This window comes from Acanthaster planci, linkage group LG08 (genome assembly GCF_054643075.1).
Source record: "Acanthaster planci isolate LZ-2023a linkage group LG08, COTS_SCS, whole genome shotgun sequence".
Classification (NCBI taxonomy): Eukaryota; Metazoa; Echinodermata; class Asteroidea; order Valvatida; family Acanthasteridae; genus Acanthaster; species Acanthaster planci.
Window position 1 is genome coordinate 3811389 of NC_141784.1, and position 21267 is coordinate 3832655.

The 21267-nt window shown below is 43.7% G+C and overlaps 1 protein-coding gene across 1 annotated transcript; it reads left to right on the forward strand.

The window, feature by feature from the left end:
• Positions 1-4729: 4729 nt before the first annotated feature.
• LOC110976028 (uncharacterized) lies at positions 4730-20866 on the forward strand. Its single transcript, XM_022228955.2, has 8 exons — positions 4730-4948; positions 5904-6002; positions 12058-12161; positions 13129-13224; positions 13695-18464; positions 18911-19031; positions 19433-19607; positions 20560-20866. Exons 1-8 carry the CDS (start codon positions 4827-4829, stop codon positions 20704-20706), a joined length of 5634 nt encoding a protein of 1877 aa, XP_022084647.2. The 5' UTR covers positions 4730-4826; the 3' UTR covers positions 20707-20866.
• The last annotated feature ends 401 nt before the right edge of the window (positions 20867-21267 follow it).

Sequence of the window (21267 nt, forward strand, 5' to 3'; positions counted from 1 at the left end):
ATTAAAATCTGGTACACTGAATTCTTTAAATTCAGGTGAACAAAGTTTGAATCCTCCAGACTAAAAACACTGTTGCTATACCTCGTGATTTGGGGCAAGCTTTTCCTTAGTTACATAAGAGACACCTTGCAACAATACACTGTTCTCAACGGATAAGAACGGCACAAGGGAACCAGTCCATTCCAGAGATGGTGGTCGCTATGCAAAAACTGGGGAATTCAAATTGTTACGTTTATATGCATTCAGATAATACAGTGTACCAGATTTTATTCAATTTCAACTCGCAAATGGCTCATTGGCAGATTGGAACGCCCTTGGCAAATAACAAGAACTCGGAAACCCCCAACTGCCCCACTTTACGGCAAAAGTAACTTCAAGGCTATATCACGTCGACTTGTGTCGCGTGATAAGTCAGGCAAGTGATGTTAACTTTGCCATCCTTTTCATATTTTCAATTCACATACAAGCGTAAATGACCTGTCAATTTATGGCTAAATAATTTCAACGTATACACAGTGTTGTTGACTCGGGTCGCTATTTTTTTAAACTCCAGACTGGACTTGACTTGGAAAAGAATGACTTGCGACTTAACTTGACAAAATCTGACAAGCTACATGAACACAACAGGTTTCTTCTAATTCCAAAGAACATTAACTTTTTGGTGCATCCATCGGCACCTTACCGAGTGATGACTGATTGAAGCATGATTGAAGAGAAGTGCATAAATCCTACAGCTCGACCACTCGCGGTGTACACACACGGAACGTGTGTTTGGCTGCAGTCAGGGATACCGATTTTTTCTTCGGACTTTTTTTTATTCTTCTACTTGAAGACCGGTATGTTTTTCTTGAGACCAGAAAAACAACTTTTTTTGGTTTTTCCCGCCTTCTTCTAAAATTTGTCTTTAAAAAATCTGATCACCAACTTATAAAAAAAATGCTCGCCGATTGACGCGCGTGTGCTTATGCATCCGCATGCGTATGACGTAGCCTCGTGCGACACCATCTGCCCGACATGTCCAAAGGTGGCGACTTTTAGGTCTGCACTGTTGTTGTTTGTTCTGTTTTGTACCAAACAAACAACAAAAGTTGTCTTTAAAATCTCATTTAGATGAGCTCCCCGATAGAACTAGACAAAGCCGAGGAATTGAGACTAAGGCGACAAATGACCTGGTCAAAATCATAGCTACCAGGACTATAGGAGCAAGTCGTGGTCGGTAAAACAAAAGTGGATGTCTACAAAGCATGCTGAAACTTGCAATGCCCTCTCGGTTCCTTTCTTCCTTCTTCAAAGATGCACACGTTTGAAAAAGGACTTTGAACCATGAGCTCAGAGATCTTAAATACAGTATACCTGTAAACAATAAAACCACATGGAATCCTTTTTCAGGTCCGTGTAACTTGTCAGTTTAAACAAGACAAAAATGATTTTACCTAGACGATTGTACTGCAGCTTTGAGATAATGTCGAATAGCGGAGGCAGCAGGACAGCGTATATTTGTAACTGAATCGCATGGTTCCAATTTAAACTGCTGCAACAAAAACTAGAAAGTGTCATAAAAAATTGAAAATTATGTACAACGATGTGCACTTAAATAATACGGGCGATTCACACGGTCGCCAGATTCATACGGTCGACAGATTTCGCGCATTGTGATTGGCCAACGCGTTGCAAACTCTTGGAGATGCACTGCTGTGAAACGCCCGTATTGGCGTGCACGCTTCGTGCGTTTCATATTCTGTCGTAACGTGCAATCATTGCAGTGATTGTATCAATGGTTCGTACAGGTGATAGGCCTGCACTGCATAAGTTTAACCATACTTTTAGTTGGTTTCATCGAACTCATGTTTCCCAACATACAGCAACCATTCCCTCGGTTGCTCTCCTCTTTGGTGGTGACATCGCGATCTTGGAGACACTCGAGGATGCCGTCAAAAACAACATCCCGATTGAGGTCCTTGCTTTGATACTGGACGGGCAGCGCCTCTTGCCGGAAGTCAGTATTTGCTTCGCTTGCCATCTTAATGTGCGTTACACCTTTGGGTCGGTGAGCATCATGCAATCTAGAAATGTAGTTGACACAATGTAAACAAAGTTACATTTGTTGTTAAATTGGTGGTAACTGCTCGGTCATTTAAGTTAAACATTTGACTACTTTCATAGCATATGCAGAAATGCTTGATTTGTTTGTTTGTTTTGGCTTTTTCCACATTGTTTGAAAAAATGGGTTCATTTAATTCACATTGTGTAAAAGTCTTTTTAAAGTTAATAGGTTTTTAACTCGGCAATATTTCACCGATTACGACATTTAAATGATCCTGTTATACATGTGGGTAAAAAATGATATCTTTAAAATACTGAAATGAATTTGTTGGATGTTACTTAAGCAATTTGTGGCAATTTTGTTTTAAAGAATACAAAGATCCCGTGAATGCAACTCTGATTCTCAACATCACATCTGCTTCTGTCTGTCAGCACTGATCATTCGTAACTCAAAAGAAACTGGCTTCCTTCGGTGCAATTGTCAAACTACTTAGAATTTATAAAACAAAGGACGGTAGGTGTTGCGGGCTGTTGAAATAAGGCTTTCAGAATATAGCATATCAGAAAATCCGTTAAAGTGAGGGGAACTGGGGGACAGGAGTCCACTTTCAAATCTTGGCTTCAGTAGTTTAGTAAGTTCAGTAAGTGGTTTTTTTTTCATGCCTTGTAAATGCAGAAATGAAGAATTCAAAGAAGCGCTAAAAGTCGTAACTGAGAAGTTACAGCTGCAAGAATCGCGACACGCCCGAATTTTCCACACTGGAAGGTGTCCAGCAACCACTCAGCAACGCAACTATACGTCACTGAATTAATAAATACATGAAGTCCAGAGGCGCCTAACTTACCATAATTTCGCTAGTAAAAAAAATTGGTTGTTCCTTTTTCTATGTAATGTGTACTGTCTGTGACACTTTTTTATTTGTAGACTTGTTCATTATAATGGAGGTATGAACGGTGAAAAACTGGCACGTCCAGCAATGTGATTGTCCAGTCGGGATTTCTCAACTCACAGTAATAAGTGGGCACGAAGCAAGTACACCAAAAGCCAAATAAACGCAGATGTCACTCAGGATCCCGACTTAAGTTAAGTTTAATAAACTGCCGACATTAGAATGTGATGATTGCATGTTGTACAATTTGTGTCTTGAATTGTGCTGTATGTTTTTGTACAATTTGATTACTTACGTGAATAAAATAAGATGCAGAAGAAACGGTCGTTTGTCTTCCAAGTCTTCTATTTTGTAGTTCTCCATGGGAGGGAACAAAGTAGTGAGAGCGTCAGTTCTTATAGTGCCACACAGGTCAAAGTCGTTCAGTTTTCAAGTGAACACTGGAAAAGGCTTGAAGAGTTGTTACCTTTTGACTAAAGAGCAGGTGTTTCGTAAACGCCCCAAAACAATGCCGTGGGAAAAACAGATGCGCAGTGAGTTGTTATACACATCACAAGCAATATGCGCTTATTCCGAAGGACCTTATTAGATATATTAAATAATTATATTAAAAACTATTGACTTCCCGGTACATAGGTCCTTCGGAATTAGCATCCATTGCTTGTGATTATGAAAGACAGCTCAATGCATACCAGTTTGTTCACGAGCACTGAACTTAATCACTCAGGTGGGAGACCTTTCTTACACTTACAGCAATGAGGGACCCGAGACACTTTGGTCACACATATTTTGCAGTAAAATGGGACTCATAAATTACATTCTCCCAGCTCTTTCTGAATAAATCCGACGGAAACCCTCTCAGGCAGGGCTGTAATTTCATTTCTTCGGGAAGAAAGTCCTTTTGGGGGGCGTGGCCCGTATTGGTGTGGGGGCACTTTGCACCTTGTTGCTGTGCATGTCAATTTCTTCTTTGTTATAAAGATAATCACTTTCCTTTGGGTATGTGATTAGTAAGGGGTATTGCAGCATACCTGTGTACCAAAATTGTTTATTTCTATGGAGTGAATTTTTCTGTGTGGCCTTTGACAGAAGTGGCAAGTTTCTTCTGCTGTCCAGTGTATCTGTCGTGGCGTCAGCCGTACAGCTACAGTCACGCGGATGATCCCAAACAGTATCTCATTGGTCTAAATTCACTGGCCTTGTTCACTAGTACAATATTCTTCACAACCATGTGCAGTGGGGATTGTGTATGCAAACACATGCTAAAAGATTGGACAGGGGATGTTTCAGGCTGACTTCAGTGACTACCTGGGTGATCCAAAGATTGAACCCCCCCTCCAAAAGTAGCAGCAGGAGGAAGTCACGGGGGCTCGGTTGGGTCATGAGTAGCATTTGGAAAAACAATCAGATCACGTGATTTGTGACCCGAGGCTGTCCTGCCTTTCACAGGGAAGTAAAGTGGACGGATCAATACATAAACCTAGATATTCAAATGAAACTAAAACAACAAAGTCCTGTATAACCTGTCAATCGGTAAATCTCTCGAAATTTCGAATGTATTCCATATTGCCAACAGTTTATTGCACGTACGTAGTGTATTCTTATCAGATATATATCATCCTCATTTGTTGAAGAGAAATACCTTACATTTCATCACAACCAAGGCGTCTTTGTTTAGTTTGACAAAACAATGACAGAAGAAGGAATTTAGAGTTTATAAAAAAGAGATGAAGTTGACCTTTTTGTTTTGGAATCCGATTGGAATTTTTTTTTACTGTCACATTTGCAGATAGCGAACCAAAATACGAAGACACGCCTGATCTATGCCCTGGTGAAAAGCTCCAATGTAGCGCACGGTTGGCCCAGAGACCCGGAGTCTTCTGACGGGAGAAGATGGGCTTGCGCTGTCTCCTCGTCACACTGACCTTCTGCTGCCTGTGCCTTGCACAGGAATGCCCCCAACCAGAGATCCGAGTCCTGACGGATGTTGTTGGTATTTGCGAATATGAAAATCCGTAAGTACACGTACCGAAGTCATGGATCCTTACTAGTTCCGGGAAAGAGCTAACAATGATAGAAAATGTCCTGAAATTTCCAGCGTGCTGGAAATTCAAGGGCTTAACACCAGCTTCTCTCCAAGCTACAGTCTCTTCATTTTTATATTCCGGATCACACCAAATTACTGAAAATCAGAGAGACTGCCTTTTACAGACATTTTGAGCCCGGTGAAATGTCTGCCGTTTGTAAATTACGCATGTACTATTGTGTACGCTAATTACATAAACATGCATGTAATGAATGGTATTTTTTCACTTATTGGATCTTTTAAAGTTTGTAGCAAAAGAAAAAATAACTATTGCACCTAACTTTACTTACCATTTGAATAAATAATTAGACCGCCTTACCTCCAATTTAAAAAAAAAACCAATTTAAATTCAAACATATAATTAGATTTGAAAATCCTGGTTTGAACATTGTTTTCAATGTCCAAACAGTCCTCAACTCGGTATGAAAGCTAAAAAGTTGATGGATAAAGGACTGAATTGAGCCTTCTTAGATAAATTGTCATCGTCATCACGAAAGCAGTACACTTGCAACCCTGCCGTTCAGGATGCGGCGAATACAATTTTCTAAGAAATTCGCATAAACGCAGGATGTCCCGGTATCCCAAGTCTTTGTCCGATTTCATGGGAACTCAATTACTTGTTATTACTTGTTATTGTTGCCATTACGCTTTCAAGACTAAATTATAAATCGCTTAGAAGTTTCTTCCAAGTAATTAGTGTATCCCCCCTTGGTACCAAAATGGCCTATCCTTTGTCCCTAATATTTTTATCAAAATGTGCTTTCGTCAGAAAATTATAGCGGTGGAGTCTTGATACGTAAAACATGAGGAGGAAGAACAAATCTATTGCTACTCTTTGAGAAAAAATGTTCGAAATCCACACACCGTTTGTTTTCTCATTTCAGAACAATTGTGACCGTGAGCAGACAGGTAACAGCAGTCAGAAATGAGGCGTATCGAGTTCCTTGCGGTTTTCAGAACACAGACTTGTGCGTGATGTATAGGTAAGAAACTTCCATCCCCGTTTGCCTTTTACTGTCGTTCCCTAAATAAAGGTCCATCCCTGGCCTAGCGCAGTACCGTACCCATTCATTACCTTTCTTGCCTTCAGCTGATCATGCTCCCCGTGGAATCAGCTAGTCCGTCTTCCCAAGCATTCTGTAGTCTGTTCAGATATCAACTTGTTCCGAGAATTCTGCCCTCAAAATCGACTTGAAGGTGAGGCCATATATAGACTTGACTCAAGTCGGGATTCTCTACGACCTCTTTGTTTATGCTTTAGACACTGAGGCTGCGCGGCGTTACTTGCTTCGTGCACTCTTGTGTCCACTTCTAACTGTGACTTTAGAAATCCTGACTTGACGAATCTGCCTGCCGTTTATACACAGCGAATGGGCCCATCTACCCAAAACGGTGGCAGTCAATCAAATTGCCGGACTTTTTTTGCATTTTTTATATCCCCATTATCTCCATTATACTGAACGAGTCCGACTACTATATTGGTGGAAATTCCGTATATCATGCCAGATCATGTAGCTCATGATGAGGCGCCGTTCACAACTTAATTTGTACAAAAAAATCAAACGAAACTACATGTAATATAAAGGGAGAAAGAGAAATAAATCTAAATGTTAGTTTTTCGTTCTATTTAAATCACCTTTGTCTGTCAAATATCCTACATTAGTTTTCTACTTTATGCATTAATTTTGTCCTACATATACTTCTTTCGTCCTTTATATATTTCTTTCGTTTTAAATTTATTTCTCTTTCGTCCTATATATTAGTCCTATATATTATTGTCACTTGATTTTTTTACTATAAAATCATAAAGGGCGCCTCTATGTTCATATACAATTATGCATAACTACATATCACCTCGGGGATCTAACTGACTTGTCCGTCCAGTTGGACTAACTGACTGGTGACGAATAACGGCGGATATCACGGAGAGGCTATCAAATGAGAGCGCGTTGAAAGCAGGTATGGGAGCGGCAGGGTGCAGCGACCGTGTAACTGGGAATGGCTGACTCGGGCTGGGGAAGAGCAACGTAAGTCCGACTTGATTCAAGTCTAATGCAATAAAGGCATGCTCACGCCCATGGGAACCGATCAGTAGGGTGGGGGGCGTGACCACACCAACCCAGTTGTAGATCAAGTCATATTGTGTATTTTTAGAACTTGTTACGTCATTTTACCAATCTGTTACTGTACTGTGTGAAGCTTACTGGAAATAAAGCTGTCCAAGATCCAAAATAACTTTTGAATGTTACTCAAAACTTCGGTGCCAAGAACTGATGCTAAGTTAGTTTCTTCATGTTAGTTTGCCTATAGAGGGCCTACATGACACCGTTCTACCCATATGCTTTTTTCGACCAGGGCTCTCTTGTTCCTGCAGCAATGAAACGCTTCACTGTAATAAAACTGACTACACAGAGATTTCCACAAGTGAAAAGTTCGTTTTAATGAGAAACAAACACAGCTCGGCTGCAGGCGCTCATTTCCAATTTCAATGTGTGAATGTCTTTGGATGGGTGATCACTAGGGAGCAGCTGACGTGCCCCTCCTAGTATTTCGGGAATGGGACGCCATTACAAGGGCGGACCCCCGAACTTTATTTTTGACTGCATTTCGCTAGTTCACAAACTACGACTGCATTGCTACCAACAAAATGAATATGAACTCCCGACCAACCTGGCTCTGTTCAACCGAGGAGGGGTGCTTCTGCTCAAGTGGGTAGGAACCGGTCACATCAACCACCTATATTTAAGCTATCCCAGGGTTAACAGGAGGGACTCGTTAAATTGGTCGTTTTAATAAAGGTACATGTCTTCAAATTTAAGCCTTCAATGTATCTTTTCAGGTATAATACCAGTCATTCTTTCAACTGCATGGGGCGTTTATAAAGTGTGTGTAGTTCTCAAACTAAGGATTCAAATTCCAACCCTATACATACACTCAAGGGCGGATCCAGAACTAACAGGGTCGCAAATTTTCTCTCGGTAAAAATATTTGGATTTTTTTATGTAGCCTCTTATGGTGTTTCATTATTTTTCGAAAACGAAAATCTCTCTAGTTTTTTCTGGGTTGTTAAGTCCCAATTTCTGATTTTTTAGTCCCATGAAAACTCAACCAATCTGCCGCTGATTGTGCTGGTATTCTCACCAGAATTGCTTTATCCAACACCTCCTGCACCACTCTTGGCAGGCCTAACCCGTCACCCCTTCCTTAATTCCTCGAAGTTTGGGCTACCGCGCTGAGCTTGGACAGTTACAACCGGCCTGCCGTGCACCACTACCCAACCAAGTTTGTTTGTTTGTCTTTACTCTAGCAAGCCTTTACCCTGGCAAACATGGTAAACTATTGACCCTGCCCAAATATTCCGCCCATCCTGTTAACCTGCACTGGAATGTCGGCGGTACCTCAAAATGACCTAATCATGCCCCGTAAAATCGATAAAACAATGAGATAATATAATAATATTCCATTAATGTGTTCAAAACATTTGTTGTGTTGTGATTCCACAACAGATTTTATCAAACAAAGGCTTTTGTAACACCTTCATTATCTAAGGTTCAATTACCGCAGTCAAAGGAAGCAGTGGATTCTGGAATTCAAAACAGTCAATAGACCATACACTGGAATGAAAGCATGCTATTGTTTCCATCCTTCTCCAGGTGAAATGCTTTCAATCCATGTTTTGTCCTGTAGATTGATGCATAATCAGGCAAGTTTAAAGTCTGCACAGTCTCAGTTTTTCCTCAATTACGCCTGTCACTAGTCCGCAGAATAATTCTCAAGTGGCAGGGTTGGGGGCAGAAATTTGAATACAGATCCCGGGAAAATATCGTTTTAGAGAGCAAGTGGTTCTTAGAAAAATCCCTACAACTCGTAAATTTTGCTCTAGCAACAAATACTTGGATGCCATCAAAACCTACATTTCCGCATAGTGTAAGTTAGTTTTTTTAATTAGATTTCATTACTTCACAATTTCCACAAATTCCTCTCGTTGTTTCTACCCTTCAAACGCAATTACATAAGTTGTAAGTTGTAATGTTTATACAAACGGTTAACCAACTTTCCTCAGCACGCATATCACGTTTAACATCTTCCCCACTCATCTCTGCCGTGCCTTGTCTGCAGTTGCCACCCCTTCATCAACAACATAACAATCGCCAACGTTCGAAACATTTTCAAATGAAAAGGTGCTATACAAAGCTGGTTGTAAAGCTTTTGAACGCTGAAAGATCCACCTTAACTTTGTCTTCCTAAGGCGATCAGCTAAGTGTCTGGGGGCACCCAGGGCACACACATTTTTTTCAAAGGAGCACCACAAGAAAAGAATCTGCCGCTAACTCACTATTGTTGACAGATTCACCCTGAGATTATTCACAGATTTTAAATGGCGGGGGCACCGAGGGCACGGGCATCCACAGGGGGAACCTGCCCCCGTACTCCCCTCCCTTTGTTACGCCACCGAGGCCTGTTTCAAACGTCGTGCTTAACATGCCGTTTCGAATACAATTATTCAACTTAATTTTTTTTTATTCAGCACGGCATATGCACGACGTTTAAAACCTATTTGGCTCGGCAAATTGATTTCGGTACGCCAGAGGATTTCGGCTCATCAGGGTCTGCCGTGCTTATGTGAGAATCTTACGTCGGCAAAAGCACGGTGTGGTTTCAAACGTCGTGCTATATAATGCTGCCGTGTTGAGGGTGTTTCTATTCGAGGTTGGTCCTGAACTTCGTTGACAATTATAGGAGTACGCATGCTCACTACGTGTGGTAGAGTTTGCAAATAATCATTAACAAACAAACACATCAACAAATGTGGCGACCAAAGGCGCCTTTCCATATGTACGTTTTTTAGGTGCGTTGCGTACATTTTGCGTTCATGCGTTTCACTTTTACGGACACAAAAGTCCACTTCGTTAACATTACACATGTGTGCGTTGCGTTAGGCCGTTAATATCACTCCGAGAGCGATTGTGACGGATATATAGCAACGCTTGGCGCAAGCGTTGACGCGCATTATACGGGCAAGTCACAAACGGGCGTTGCAAACTCTTGGAGGCGCACTGTTGTGAATCGCCCGAATGATAGAAAGGCAGCTTAGAATGGAAATTTTTCGAAACGGTTTCAGTTACACAATTTCTCTTTCAAATTCCTGCTTGATGTGAGATAACAAAAACTCAATGGTGACCTTTGAAACTAAAAATACTGTCCGAGTGTCAGAATAAGACTCCCAAATGATATTGAACTGTTCACCCGGGTGATTTTTTTATTGATACGTCACTGCAACATCACCAGAAGCGATAACATCGGACTCGAGAATAAAAAGGCCTTCATTTTTTTCGAAAAACAAAGTTGAAATTGCAAAACAACAATTAAAATAAGGTTAATTGAAACCCAAAGATGCAATCTCAAGGGTTTTAGTAAAATTTATAAAAACATTTCTATTTCCTGGTTCCTTTGAAGATGTGATTTCCATATACGAATATCACTTGACATCCTGTGCACAAGCCCTATGAAGCTGGTCTGAAAAATTCTAAGTGTTTCTAAAGAAATGATTCAATTTTCTCCTTGTCAAATTTGACTTTTTGGAACATAAATATAATTCCTGAGGACTACTAAGGCCCCGCAGGGGAAATTGGTGGCGTTTGTATATGGAAATCTTACCAGTCTCCTTTCCGTCAAAGTTATAGAAAAGTATTGTAAAGTATTTTGGGATACAATTCGGTATTATTTTAAAACACTGTACGGGATTGTAGGTTACCAGAATGTTCGTTCTGTTCTTGGTTCTTCCCCATTTCGTCTTCAGCACCTTCCCCATTTCAGCAATTTCTTTAACGATCGTCCGTATCAACAACAGCAGCCCATTGGCGCGCGCACACAAGCTATACGTAAATCGTACAAATGGCCTTTGCAAATGTTCATTCGCAAACGGGCAGTTCGTAATTACAAACTGGCTTATATTCAAAACCTGCAGTGCAAAATTCGATCGAAAAATCTCCTCGATCCACTTTTAGAGATACCAAAAAATGAAAGGGAGGTTTCATTTAGATCTGGGGTAGCACGTTTCCTGTAAATTTGATCAACAAGATCAATTTGTATTGAAGTTTTCGGCCGAAAGATCAATGTCACCAAATATTACGTTATCGTCGCACAATCGAGCGGCGTATGCATAGTCTGGCGTCGTCACTACATTGTGGTTTGGTACCGAACCCGATGACGGTTCTTGCACTCTGATCTAGAGCCCGTCACCAATGAATAAATGGTTTTCATCTGTTGAAATAATGAGAAGTGTTAATAAGAAGTGTTTTAATACGTGGCCACTGAATGTGAACAAAAACTCTGTTGTGCTTGAAGTTATGTTCAAATGAAAAAGCTGCATTCTTTTGAAGTGGGTGGAAATACTTAACATGTACGTACACATATCTCTGCATAATATTTTTACGACAATGAACCGTTGAGTTCGCTTAAGCCATGGGGACATTCGACTCTTGCAACCATCAAGCATAACCGGAGTGCACGTACCGTGCAAAGATCAAGAACTGGTTAAACGTTACGGTCGCCTTCTCATAAAGATGTGAGAATGAACATTCGAAAACTTCAAACCCTTTTTACCCGTTTTTCCCCGTAAGATAGCGCATGGTGAAGACACAAAAGGAGATTTGCCTCCGCGTAAATGGTTCTCAAACATAAATAGTGATAAAGCACAAAACCGTCGCTGGAAAATGTTTGAAGTTTTTCTGCTGTTTTCCTTCATAACAGGGGTATTTATGAATTGAAATACAAGTGTGGTCCATTGGTTTTAAACCACCAAACGTTATTCCAAAATGCAATCACATTATTCATTATGTAGTGCTTTAATATTTGCATTTTTGGAAAGTTTTGCATACAGTCGTTTGAAAAACTGCGCTTGTGACGTAGCAAAACAGATGTCTCTGGAAAGAACCTTTTTGTTTGTTACCAAGCCCCCCCCCCACAGTATACTGGTCCCCCTTAAAATATTCATATCCAAGAAGTGCTAGTCATGAGAAAACTTTACTTTACCAGGCCCGTGTATTATCTCAAAACGGAAACCGTGGAAGAGCCCGGGACCGAAACAATCATCATGTGTTGCCCAGAGTACGCTGCCGATTTCGACGCTGGCTGCATACGTGAGTTTTACCTGTTGGACTTACTTTTATTTCCACTAAAGCCTCTTCTTAATGTTTGGCGATTGCAGAGCTCAGGAGACAAGAGGTTATCTTTGTGGGTGTGTACATTATTTTATTTATTCGTGCTGATATTGACATTGACAATAGTTGACGTATCATGGAAATTATCGTAAATGATAAATATGTAAATGCACATTGACATGTATTGTGAATAGAGAATTAGTTAACAGTTCGTTAAACTTCATTAAAAATTGGTAAAATAAAAAATTACAGCGTTGGGGTATGGAGGAGCCAAAAGCTTTTAATCCTCTCCTACCCTAAATTGCTGAATACATTGACATTATAAGATCTGGGTACAAAGACAAGTGACTTGAATAGAAAAAAATCATTTCATATTGTTGCCAGTATTATTCAAATAGCTGGATATTTGGTATTAAAAGGTTGAAACCGAGGCAGCATTAGGAAGCCCGCAGTTATCGATGTTTCCATAATACCATGGTTACCAACTCCAGCCCTCATAACAGCGAGAATTTTTGGAGGGGTTGGGAAGGGTAAGGGCACTTTTGAGGATTTGGACACTACATCACGCCAAGTTCTCGTCAAATTGACGTGGAAACTGTTCCAGCGTGAAGCAAAAAAACCTCTTCGGTCATATTTGCCCATATCTTGGCCACCCTTACAGATGGCGCCCTATATGTCGTGCTCAGAGCTATTTATAGAAAGAGTTGAGACATGAGTGTCTTAATTGTTGGAACCAATATTGCTGCCAATATGTGTGCAGTGCCAAATGCAGCTTTGGCGTGCTAATTGTCCATTTCTACTCACTCCTAATCTGAAGCTGGCGCAACTCTCTTTGTACGAAGCTTCGGTCTTGCTCTTCCAAGAGTGTATCGCCTTACTCATTATGGTTATGATCATTTACCACGATATGTTCACATCAGTTATTTTCTTTTGTCCTTGATACTAGCTATTTGTGACATCCCCTGTGCCAATGGTGGGACTTGTGTGACACCCAACGAATGTTTATGTCCTCCAGGTTGGATGGGAGCAGACTGTACCCGACGTGAGTTGCACGTTTGAAATAGAAATGAGCATTTTCAGAAACCTTTTTCTTTTGAGTTCTAAATAGGTCACACTTCGTCACTGAACGAATTAACGGTACGATAATGATATCTCATAAGCAAGTTAACAACCTTAAAATGTAATGTTTCTTCTAATTTTGCACTCATACGGAATAATGCAAGAATAACATCCAAACATCCCACGGAATGTATGAGCAAACACTGTATACTCCTCCAATAGGTTGAAGTATTAAGGGCCTAAAATGGTTCACACAAAAGTTGTCAGCAACGCGGCCAATTGTCTCTATAGTGCATCGCCCATGACCGAAATGACTAATCATAAACTTTTAAAATTGTAACATAGGTCTTCCATTTTTTTAATATAAGACCAAGTCTTATCGCACATACGATCCTAATATCCAGTCTGCCCTATGCTGCATCAAAGCATTTTAAATTTCTTGTCTTTCAATAGCATGCCCAGCCGACACATTCGGACTCTTGTGTACGGGTGAGTGTCTTTGTGAAAACAACGGTATGTGTGACCGGTTTACAGGCGAGTGTCAGTGTCCACCTGGCTACCAAGGGTTCCACTGCGAAGATGTATGCACAGAGGCAACCTATGGTTCAGGGTGCCAGTCTCTTTGCGATTGTCACAACATGGCGAGTTGTGATATTGTCACGGGAGCGTGTTCTTGTACACCTGGATACCAGGGGCAATTTTGTGACGAATTCTGTGACCAGGGTTTGTATGGACCTCAGTGTAGTAGGACATGTCGTTGTCAGAACGGGGCTTACTGCTATGCTGTCGATGGTAGGTGTTCCTGCGCTCCGGGTTATATAGGAGATTTCTGTGAGAACAAATGCGAGCAAGGCTTCTACGGTACACATTGTGAATCTCCCTGTGCTTGCAGAAACAATGCGCACTGTGACCACGTTGACGGAACGTGCACGTGCGCTCCAGGGTATACCGGCTTGACCTGCGGAAGTGTCTGTTCACCCGATACGTTTGGCCAGGACTGCAGCCAGCGATGCACATGCAAGAACGGTGCGTGCCACCATGTCAATGGTATTTGCTCCTGTTTTGACGGTTGGATGGGTGTGGATTGTGACGCCCCGTGCCGAGCCAATTTCTACGGCCGAGACTGCTTGGAAGAGTGCCAGTGTACGAATGGAGCCTCCTGCCATCACGTTACTGGGGCGTGTCGGTGCACAGCCGGCTGGCAAGGCACTTACTGTCGAGACCCGTGTCCACAGGGTAGGTACGGACTCGATTGTGCTTCACTGTGTCGCTGTCAGAACAACGCTGCCTGCCACCACATCGACGGGAGTTGCCAATGCAGACCTGGGTGGATGGGGGCCGTCTGCAGTGAGCCGTGCGCCCTCGGATATTTCGGTCTGGAGTGTGCGGAGAGATGCCAGTGTCAAAACAGGGCAGCCTGTCACCACATCTCGGGAGCCTGTCAATGCACAGAGGGATGGCAGGGTCAGTTCTGTGAAAGACCGTGCTTGGACGGGTCTTATGGTCTAAGATGTGATAAAACATGTCGGTGTCGCAATGGTGCCGACTGTAGTCATATCGACGGAGCGTGTTCCTGCACCCCTGGTTGGCGGGGAGAGTTTTGCGAAATGCCCTGTCAGCAGGGTCGATTCGGATACGAATGCGAAATGGAGTGTCTCTGCCAGAACAACGGCGCTTGTCATCATGTCAGTGGCATATGCACATGTACCGCAGGGTTTACTGGTCCCATTTGCTCGGAGGTTTGCCCCTCCGGATACTTCGGTCAGGATTGTCGTAACGAATGTCGATGTCGAAACGGCGGTGCCTGTCACCATGTCAGTGGAGAATGTAGCTGTACAGCCGGCTGGCTTGGACCCACCTGCTCTGATCCCTGCCCACAAGGTAGATTTGGACTAGACTGTGGGGACACGTGTATGTGTGAGAACGACGCAGTTTGTAACAACATCGATGGTAGCTGCACCTGCGCTCCAGGCTGGCAGGGGACGATGTGCGATCAGCCTTGTGATAATCCCCACTACGGTCTAAGATGTGAGAAGATCTGCAGGTGTCAAAATGGCGCCACCTGCAATCACATAGACGGAATGTGCACCTGCGCACCAGGATGGCAGGGGGAGTTCTGTGATGTGCCGTGTGACAAAGGTTTTTACGGCAATAACTGTGCCAAAGTGTGCCGCTGCGTGAACGGGGGTGTCTGTGATACGGTGACAGGAGCCTGTACCTGTCCGCCGGGCTGGAGACTATTCTGCTCTGATCCGTGTGAGTCAGGCTTCTTTGGCCAAGACTGTATCGGTGTCTGCCGGTGTGAGAATGGTGCTGAATGCAGTCGATTCGACGGGACTTGTACCTGCACGGCTGGGTGGTACGGCGCTTCATGTGATACCCCCTGTCCATCTGGTCTTTATGGACCTGGATGTGAAAAAACCTGCAGGTGTCAAAACGAAGCCACTTGTTCTCGCTTTGATGGCAGTTGCTTGTGTGCTCCGGGCTGGACTGGCAGGCTCTGTGATACTCCTTGTCGAGAGGGCTTCTATGGGATCGACTGCACAAATGAGTGCGCTTGTGTTAACAGCATTTCGTGCTCGCCCCTTGACGGCTCGTGCTCCTGTTTGGCTGGATGGACGGGCCAGTTCTGCCAAGAACCATGCAGAGAGGACCGGCATGGGCCCGGCTGCTTGTCGCAGTGTCGGTGTCAAAATGGAGCATCTTGCTCCATAACAGACGGAGAGTGCTTCTGCACAGCCGGCTGGACGGGTCGGTACTGTGAAGATGAATGCGATCGGGGAAGGTATGGTCCAGGATGTACTGAATTCTGTCGGTGTCAAAATAACGCCCCGTGCAGTCGGTTTGATGGCACATGTGCGTGCAGTCCAGGCTGGACTGGTCCCTTGTGTAGCACCACTTGCCCTGCTGGATTTTACGGTGCCAATTGCGAGCAGGAGTGTAACTGTAAAAACGATGCGTTGTGTGATCCTGTTTCTGGTGTGTGCTCCTGTACGGCAGGGTGGACTGGTCGTTTCTGTGATGCAGGTTGCTCGAAAGGGTTGTACGGTCCAAATTGTGAGAGCAATTGTTTGTGTGAGAACGATGCTTTCTGCAGTCGCTTTGACGGGACGTGTCAGTGCACTTCTGGTTGGACTGGCCGGTTCTGCAACATTGCATGTGAGCAAGGGAGATGGGGAGTTTCTTGTAGTGAGACATGTCAGTGCCAGAATGATGCTATCTGTTCTCGTTTCGACGGCTCCTGTACTTGCCCAGCCGGATGGACCGGAGAGAGATGCAACACTCCGTGTCCTCCTGGTACTTTCGGCATCAACTGCCGTGATAGCTGTTCGTGTGTCAATGGGGGCACCTGTTCACGACTCACCGGTACCTGTCTCTGCCCTCCAGGATTTACTGGGTCGTCTTGCGAGCAGCCCTGCCCGGATGATTACTACGGACTCCAGTGCAGTCTCCGATGTGCTTGTGTGAATCATGCCAGCTGCTCTCCTGTGGATGGTACTTGTGCCTGTCAAGCAGGCTGGATGGGTGACCTCTGTGAAACAGAATGCCCCCCATCACGATGGGGTGCTGGCTGCGTTCGCGTTTGCAGTTGTAGAAATAATGCTCGGTGCAGCAGGTTTAATGGGGAGTGTGCCTGTGGAAACGGCTGGACTGGTAATGATTGCGATATTGCTTGTCCACTGGGTTTTTATGGAGCTGACTGTCGGCAACGGTGCAGTTGTGCAAACAGTGCTCCCTGCTCCCGATTTGACGGTTCTTGTAGCTGCAGTCAAGGCTGGACTGGACCCAACTGCAACATACCTTGTGAGAATGGGTTCTTCGGAGAAAATTGCCAGCATGCTTGTGGTTGCCAGAACGGTGCCAGTTGCAGTAGGTTCGATGGCTCGTGCCAGTGCCTGAGCGGCTGGGAAGGGATATTTTGTGACCAGCCTTGTATGCAGGGATTCTACGGCAGGAACTGCGAGAACCCATGTGAGTGTCAAAACGGTGGTTCGTGCAACAGGTTTGACGGATCGTGTGGATGTGAAGCAGGATGGACCGGGCTTGAGTGCGACCAACCCTGCCGGAAGGGGAGGTGGGGACCAGGCTGCAATTACTATTGCTTCTGTCGGAACGACGGAACTTGCTCCAGGTTTGACGGGGTCTGCTCGTGTGTTTCTGGCTGGATGGGACGGTACTGCCACCTGCCATGTGCCCAGGGAAGACACGGGCCAGGTTGCACGTCTCTCTGCCAGTGCAGAAACGGCGCCCTGTGTGACAGGTTCACTGGACGGTGCATGTGCACCGCAGGCTGGAAAGGTGCCTTGTGTGACATAGAGTGCGAAGAGGGCACATACGGGGCCGACTGCGTCCGTACTTGTCGTTGTGAAAACGGCGCCCGCTGCCACCGTGAAACAGGTGCGTGTTCGTGTACTCCCGGCTGGCAGGGAGAATTCTGCAACGAACCCTGCACCACTGGGAGATTTGGTTTGGATTGTCAAGGTGAGTGCGACTGTCGAAACGGTGGGACCTGCGACGTGGTTACCGGTGCTTGTGATTGCGGTGCAGGCTGGTACGGGTTAAGTTGTGAACGCAGATGTCCTCCAATGAGATACGGACCTGGGTGTTCACAGATTTGTCGGTGCCTGAACGAAGCCACTTGCAACCCAGAAACTGGTGGTTGTGAATGCACGTCTGGCTGGATGGGTACTCGTTGCGATGTCCCCTGCCAGCAAGGCAGATTCGGTGTAAATTGTCAGCAGCACTGTGACTGTATGAACAACGCCCAGTGCTCCAGGTTTGACGGGACTTGTATGTGTCCTCCTGGCTTTGTGGGCACCCGATGCGAACGGAGGTGTCCAGGAAATATGTTTGGCTTGCAATGCACGGCCGAGTGCCAGTGCCAAAATGGTGGCATTTGTTCAACGTTTGACGGCTCCTGTATCTGCCAGAGCGGCTGGATGGGGGAACTGTGTCAAACCCCCTGTGAAGAAGATTTCTACGGACCCTACTGCACCAGTCCTTGCCAGTGCTTCAACGACGCTACCTGCTCTAGGTTTGACGGAAGTTGTGCTTGCAGGGACGGCTGGACAGGCGCTTCCTGTAACATCCCGTGCTCTGGCGGTCGTTACGGATGGGAGTGTGCAGAGAGATGTCAATGCCAAAATGGGGCCACGTGTCATCATGTGACCGGTGCTTGCACATGCGTGCAAGGATGGACCGGCCCATTTTGTACGCAAAGAGGTACGCCATTTTAAATTCCATTAGCGTATTTCAAAGACGAATACTTCTAAATAACTTAATGTTTATAATAATCGCTTTCGGCCTCTGTCGAGAGTCTTGTATATCACAAAATTTCATGATTTTAATCCTAGTTTACCGACGTGTACATTCTTAGTTAATGTGGTCTGAGAGTTTAAAAACTTACGAACTAGGTTGGGTGGGATTCGAACCCACGGCTTCCTGTTTATTAATTCAGACTTTTAACCACTTGACCACCGAGTTTGTTGGGATTGGGTGGATGGCTCAATTTCATTGGAGCAGTGGGCACCACAAGCAATCAATTATGTTAGCTTTCCGTTGGATAGATGTTAATTTTTAACTAGGTTTTACTGTAGCCTAAAATATTATTGCGAATATATTTCTGAGGACTAAGGACTTTTGCCACCCCTTTTCAATCAATCTTCCAGTTGAGGAAGAGGTCATCGGCATCGGCAAACGTCAGACTGTGGCTGGGCGAGTTGTCACTTGCGCAGAGGCAACAATTTTCATTCTGAATGGATATCATTACTTCGAATGTCTGGATATCCGGTAGGCATGAAAGGAAGCTGAAAGTCCTGCTAGTATTTTTAAGGAAATTTACGCCCCCAGTGCAAATTGGGATAAGCACATTTCTCTGTTTTGGGCTCCGCAAAATATTTTCTAAACTGCGAATCAAATGCATGCAAAAACCTGTTGAGAGCAGGTCATAAGCCATTTCCATCTCTCTACGTTTTGCTTTGATTAGTAATGTATTGAAGATATTCCTGGCGAGGTGCCCCTTTGTTTCAATCTTGACTACTTGTCGAATTGATTTCAACAGTCTTGTTACGACGTCACGATACTGACTCAAGCAATAAATAACAGGGCAAAACAAAAGAACGACCCCAAAGAAAAAATTGTACAGTTTTATCGTTTAGTTTATATAAATATTTTGGTGTCTTTATGTGTAGCGTTGATGACATCTTGAGGTTCCCGAACACCATTACGTGCCGTAATTTGTGGGTAGACAGGGCACCAGACAGAAACAGCCCCTACTACTTGGAGAGAACGGACCACGTGGATTTTTGCATTCATCTCCTAAAAGCCAACAAGTTAGATGGGCGATTTCAAGATACAGATGTGTCGGTAAGATCAGAATCAGTAGCTTGACCTTTGTTAATGAGATTGCTCCCGGTAACTCTCAGCATCATCTCCATCGTAACCCCCCACTCTTACTGGAAACTGATTGTACATGGCTTAAAATACAAGGAGAGACTTCAGCTTTCGGGGTCGATTTTTTGCAATGGTGTAGGACATTATAAAGCTTGACATGGGCGGACCCGAAAGAGCTGCAACGTGACCATGCCTCTCCAAGAGAACCCTCTCCCCTTTGAAAATATTTAGAAAATGGTGATAAAGGGGGCTATTTTATTTTCCTTAATTCCTAGCGTCTAAAAAGGTTCCAGTAAAATATAGCCTCACCCATCTGTAAAGTCAGAAAGGTTACATGAAAACACTTCAATTTGTTGCACCCCGCCCAAAAGTTTGGCCCCCGGAAAATTGGTTCTGGACCCGCCCTTGATATTCGAGTTGATTTTGCTTTTTTTGGGGGGGAGGAACAGAGACGGACAGGGAACCCAGGTTTAGAAAAAGTCTCTACAACTTGACAAGTCTCAGTGGTGCCCGTATTCGCTTCGCCTCACTTTCTGTTTCTGTCATACAAAATGTAGATCCCATGTCAATTCACCAGTTGCCCTTTGAGGGCGCTTTCAAATTAAACTTTAAATGGGGTCTAAGTTTTAGATCTGCAAATTCAAACAGAAAAAAGTTCCTTTCATGAGACTTACAGATATGTAACTTATGCACAGAATACTATGTAAGAACAATCTAGCTGGTGGCACTGTTTACACACTTCCTTGCTGTCAATTTGTAAACAATTGGAGTAGAGCATTTGCATATGAATTGGACACGAATAGCATGTAGTTTCTGAACATGTTTCAACAGTGATATCACAGTTGTGTTGAACTGCCGGCTAATACTAGTTTCAAAGAGTAATATGTTTCCGTGTTTCCATTTCCCGTTCTTAATTGTGCTGTAGATTGAGGCTCGATACACCTGCACGAGGAAAAGAGAGTATCGCATTCAGTGGTTGTACAGCGCCTGGCGTTACGGCGAGTCGCAAGACGCCGGCTACACTCAAGACCTTCGATGCAAAATACCCGAGGGAAAACTTGTACTTCCTTGAGGGCACTCTGTTTTTTGACTAACTAGTTTTCTATAGAATAGCGGATATGCTCACTTAGAACTGAAAGACTGGCTTAATTCATGAAATTGATAGCATATATGGACTCGTTTTGGACAAAGAGGACAACATTTTGGGATATGTTTGCAAGATTTGTAAGCCTGCTATAAAATGATTGTATTTACAATCGAGTATTCTAAAAAATTAAACGGTTTATGAGTTTCATGACAAGATCAGACTTTTTGAAATTCGGGCTACTTTCACAACATTTCACACCTTGATGTCCCTGACGAAATTTCTTGCCACGTTCAGGGAAAGGCGATAGGGTCAAGCTACCAAAAACATTTTCCCTGTTTTTAATTTGGCCCTATGAAACTTTGACAGGAAAGACGTTGGCATACATCTTCATTATAAAAAAACTTCCATTATAAAGAAACTTGCCGGTTCTACAAATAGTATTATTCTGTGGCTGTATGTTAGATTAAAAATTTAAAAACCGATTAGCTTCTCCGAAATTGTTGCCTGTCGTTTTGGTGTATTAATGTGCTGGCAAATTGCTGCACC

Excerpts from the sequence above, each read along its gene's own strand:
- LOC110976028 (XM_022228955.2), top strand. The coding sequence starts at position 4,827 with ATGGGCTTGCGCTGTCTCCTCGTCACACTGACCTTCTGCTGCCTGTGC. Across the intron at positions 4,949-5,903 it reads ATTTGCGAATATGAAAATCC|AACAATTGTGACCGTGAGCA; the intron begins GTAAGTACACGT and ends TTCTCATTTCAG. Across the intron at positions 18,465-18,910 it reads CCCATTTTGTACGCAAAGAG|TTGAGGAAGAGGTCATCGGC; the intron begins GTACGCCATTTT and ends TCAATCTTCCAG.